The sequence below is a fragment of the Babylonia areolata genome, chromosome 26 (genome assembly GCF_041734735.1).
Source record: "Babylonia areolata isolate BAREFJ2019XMU chromosome 26, ASM4173473v1, whole genome shotgun sequence".
Classification (NCBI taxonomy): domain Eukaryota; kingdom Metazoa; phylum Mollusca; class Gastropoda; order Neogastropoda; family Buccinidae; genus Babylonia; species Babylonia areolata.
This window is the reverse complement of record NC_134901.1, coordinates 37,242,972-37,247,971: the sequence shown is the minus strand read 5'-3', so window position 1 is coordinate 37,247,971 and position 5,000 is coordinate 37,242,972. Positions and strand designations below refer to the sequence as shown.

The window sequence follows — 5,000 nt, the reverse complement described above, 5'->3', positions numbered from 1 at the left end:
ACAATCCGTAAACGGGTCGGCGGCACAACGATACGCTCCCGTTAGTTGTTGTAGTAGTAGTTGTAGTAGTTGTTGTTGTAGCAGTAGTAGTAGTTGTAGTTATAGGAGGAGGAGGAGGAGGAAGAGGTGGGGAGGGGTGGTAGCAGTAGGTTTCGTCGTTGTAGTAGTAGTAGTTGTAGTTGTAGTAGCAGTAGCAGGAGGAAGAGGTGGGGAGAGGAGGAGGGGTAGGAGTAGGTTTCTTTGTCGTCGTCGTTGTAGTAGTTGTAGTACTAATAGTAGTAACAGTAGTAGTGGTAGTTGTAGCAGGAGGAGGAGGAAGAGGCGGGGAGGGGAGGAGTTGGTTTCGTCGTTGTAGTAGTAGTTTTGTAGTATGAAAAAAAAAAAAAAAAAAAAAAAAAAAAAAAAAAAAAAAAAAAAAAAAAAAAAAAAAAAAAAAATTTTTTTTTTTTTTTTTTTTTTTTTTTTTTTTTTTTTTTAAATTAAAAAAAGGGGGGAAAAAAGGAAAAGGGGAAAAGAAAAATTAAAAAAAAAAAAAAAACTGTTTCAAAAATTTTCCCCAATTTTAAAAGAAAAAAAAATTAAAAAAATTTTCCCCCAAAAAAAAAAAAAATTTTGTGTATTATTGTGGGAAAAGGGAGGGGGGAAGGGGAGGGAGGAGTGGAGGGGGTTTGTTTTGTTTATTTTAAGTATTTGATTAGGTTTTAGTAGTTTTTTAAAAGGGGGAAAGGGGGGGGGGGAAAGGTTTGGTTTCGTTTTTTGGAGTATTTTTGTAGTTTAGTGAGTAGAGGAGGGGGGGGAGGGAGGAGGGGGGAGGGGTGGTTGTGTGGTTTTTTTGTTTTATGAGAAAGAGTGGTGTAAGGGAAAAAAAAAAAAAAAAAAAAAAAAAAAATTTTTTAAAAAGGTAAAAAAAAAAGGGGGGGGTTTTTTTGGGTTTGGGGGGGGGGGGGGGGGGGGGGGGGGGGGGGGGGGGGAATTTTTTTTTTAAAAAAGGGAAAAAAAAAAAAATTTTTTTTTAAATTTTTTTAAAAAAACCCAAAAAAAAAAGGGGGAACCAAAAAAGGGAAAAAAAACAAACACCCCCCACCAAAAAAAACCCCCCCCCAAAAAAAAAAAAAAAAAAAAAAAAAAAAAAAAAAAACCCAAACCCCCCTCCCCCCAAAAAAAAAAAAAACAACCAACAACCCAAACCAACACCCCAAAAACCCCAACACCCCCCCCCCCCCCCAAACCCCCCCCCCCCACCCCCCAACACACCCCCCCCCAAAAAACCCACACCCCCCCCCAACCCCCCCCCCAAAAATTTAAAAAACCCCCCCCCCAAAAACCAACACCAAAACCCCACAACCCCAACCCAAAAACCCCCCCCAAAACCCCCCCCCCCCAACCCAACCCCAACCCCCCAAACCCCACTAACACAAACCCCCCCCAAAAACCCCCCCAACCCCAAAAACCCCCCCCCCTCCCCCCCCCACAAACCCCAAAACAAAAACCCCCCAAAAAAAAACCCACACAACCACCACAAAACACACAAAAAACCCCTCCCCCCAAACCCACAAAACCCCACCCCCCCCAAAACCACCCCAAAACCCCCCCCCCAAAAAACCCCCCACCACCCCCAAACCCCCCAACACCTCCCCCCCCCCCCACCAACCCCCCACCCAAAAACCCCCCAAAACCCAACAAACCCTTCCCCCCCCCCCAAACACAAAAACCCCCCCCCCCCCCAACCCAAAAACCCACAAACAACCAAACCCCCAAACCCCCCCCCCCCCCCCAACCCCACCCCCCCAAAAACCCCCCCCCCCCAAACCCACCAAAAACCCCTCCCCCACCCAAAACACACAACCCAAACAATTTACCCCACCCCAAAACCACAAAACACCAACAAACCCTTCCCCCCCAACCCAACCCACCACAAAACCCCAAAAAAACCCCCCCCCCCAACCCCCAAAAAAAACAAACAACACAAACTCCCTTTTCCCCCAAACCCCAACCAAAAACAACCCCCCCCAAACCCCCCCCAAAAAACCCCAACCCCTTCCACCCCCCCCCCAACCACACCAAAAACCCCCCCCACCCCCCCCAAAAAAACCCCAAAAACCCCAAAAACCTCCCCCACCCCACCCACCAAACCCCCAAAAAACCCCCCCCCAAAAAAAAAAAAAAAAAAAAAAAAAAAAAAAAAAAAAAAAAAAAAAAAAAAAAAAAAACCCCCCCCCCCCCCCCCCCCCCCCCCCCCCCCCCCCCCCCCCCCCCCCCCCCCCCCCCCCCCCCCCCCCCCCCCCCCCCCCCCCCCCCCCCCCCCCCCCCCCCCCCCCCCCCCCCAAAAAAAAATACAAACTAAACACTTTTTTCAAATAAAAAATACCTTCCCCACCCCACAACCCCCCCCAACACACACACACACACACACACACACACACACACACACAAACACACCAAACCTGGTAAGCGGCATGACAACGGTGCAGCTCATTGTGGGAGCGGAGGAAGGGGACACACACACACACACACACACACACACACACAAACAAACCTGGTAAGCGGCATGACATCGGTGCAGCTCGTTGTGGGAGCGGAGGAAGGAGACGAAGCAGTTGTAGCGGACCCCGCCCTGGTCGGCGATCTCCCTCTGCTGCTGGATACTGTTGTAGGCGAAGGCGGCGAGCGCCGACCCGGCCAGGAGCCTCACATCATCGTCCTGGGCGTACAGCATCTTGAGGACCCGCACGTAGCTGAAGTCCAGGTTGCTGTGGATCTCTTCCAGGAGGTCGTTGTTGCCTGCAAAATGATAATGATAATATATATATGATAGTCAGTCGTGTCCGACTACGACCATCAGAACAGCAGAGGAGGCAACTGCTGTTCCGACTATCTGGGCTAGACTTTGATTATATATAGTGGAGAGTGTCTTGCCCAAGTTACATCCCCACTCTCTCGGCCAAGAGGGTTTCAGGACAGTCGGCGTTGGGATGGTTCCCAAAGGCCAACCAGCCCACAAGGCTGCAGCACTAAGAGCCAGTGCAATTTTGCCTCTTAGTTTGAGAGTCACAGTGTCGCGTGCAACTCTTCAGACTAAAGTTATGGCCAACTCTCTCACGCTCTCTCACCTTTACCCAAACAAAAGCCTTGACTAAACAGATACAAAACATTTACTCCAAATACTTTTAAACAAATCAGACACGATACAATGCTTAACAATTAGACACCACCAAGAAAAGAAGTCTGTTCGTTTTCCTCTTCCACATGAGGAACACCCACAACTTTCCCTTCGTCACCCTCTTCTGCGACAGTTTGTCTTTTTTCCAGTAATACTCAGCTTAGGTGGGGCGGGGGGCGTTGGGGGGGGGATAGAAACTGGCACCACACTGTTTGCAGTTCGTTGTCCTGGAAGGTGGACTCTGGTGTTGCTGCTTGGGGAAACACGTCCACTAGCGACGCTCGAGCTCCCCAGGCGGAAGACGGCCACTCAAACAGCGGGGGATGAAGTTGAGTCTCCACACAGGGAGAATGGGAGTTCCCTAGACAAAAACCTAGAATCTGCGGCTAAGTTCTGGTGAATTATCCACGATTTGGGTAGGGATTCCGCCGCCGCCCACCATCTCGGGGCGGAAGGGGAATCACAATAGCACCACGTTACATTATGGACAGTGACTCATTCACTCCCCTTAAATCCTATCATGGTTTACTGGCAAAGCAATCTGAACAAACTGAATGGTTTTTCAGTCTTTCTACGAAATATTAATTCCCGAAGTAGTTTACAAATCCACGGAAAATAATCTCACAAACAAATGTAGGCGAGACCTTACTTCACTGTTTCCACATTCAGAACTGGGAGAAATAGTAATTCTAGCACATTAAACAGAATACATGAGGTAATTTGAAACTAATACGGTGAAAGTAATACCGAATTAGAGAATAAACACTCAAGCAAAAAACCACGTGTCAGTTTCAAGCAAACTGGTAACGTTCCAGACTAGGAAATAACTCTACGTCTAAAATGAGAGATTAAGCACATGTAACGTCAGACAGTAAAAAAAATTCAGGTAAAACATGAAGAGCAAAAGCGACTAATAATACAGGTACGCATATTTTCGGACGGCTGTACAACAAATACTACAAACTGTAAGATCATTTTATCAATGCAACGACTAAGATAAATGAACGAATACCTCAACGGTTTCTGAGATCCGGCCAAAATACCGGCTGAGCGTCTCTCTCCATAGGACCCTACACTTGACCTGGCCGAGTGTCCTGCTCCACTGACTAATGGTGCTGGTTTTCCAAAAGGAGAAAACTTTCTATCACTCACAAATTAGAAATATGCACGTCATGTTTTCTAGTGCAACACGTGCATTCCATACACTTCCTTGGCTACATGGAGCACGCGGAAGAGCTACAAGGAGAGGGGTCAACCATAAGTGGCAGCGTTCACACACACGCACGCACACAACCCTCCTTGTCCGTGACACACAGTCCTTCACAAAAGACTCAGCTGTAAATGATTTCCCACTGACTGGAGAAACCATTGATAATACAGCTCTCACTTTGCTGTTGGCCCAAATGTAAAACTTATGTCAATCTGTGATATAAGCCGATTAAAAGAATGCCAACAGCACCCGGTATTCCCAGGCGGTCACCCATCCAAGTACTAACCGGGCCCGACGTTGCTTAATAATAACGATAATAATAAGAAGAAGAAGAATGGTATTTATATCGCGCTGAATCTTGTACAGAGACAAATCAAGGCGCTTTCGCACCAGTTATTCACACTCATGTATAACTCTCTAAAACTGGGGAAAAAACTGTTTTTGCATGCAAGGGAGACACAGAGAGAGAGACAGACACACACACACACACACACACACACACACACACACACACAGAGAGAGAGAGAGAGAGACACAGAGAGAGAGAGAGGAGGGAGCGGGTTCATTTTCATCCAAACTGATCTTTAACCGTTTGTTTTTTTCTTTCTTCAGTACAGATTCTTAAAACCG

The 5,000-nt window shown here is 47.2% G+C and overlaps 1 protein-coding gene across 2 annotated transcripts in view; it reads right to left on the bottom strand.

Moving 5' to 3' along the window:
- LOC143300343 (uncharacterized) overlaps positions 1-5,000 on the bottom strand; it is a 90,201-nt gene that overhangs the window by 11,165 nt on the left and 74,036 nt on the right. For both annotated transcript variants that reach the window (XM_076613944.1, XM_076613943.1), the window contains one exon: positions 2,537-2,781. In XM_076613944.1, coding sequence (XP_076470059.1) covers positions 2,537-2,781 — 245 coding nt within the window. The remainder of the gene's footprint in view (positions 1-2,536; positions 2,782-5,000) is intronic.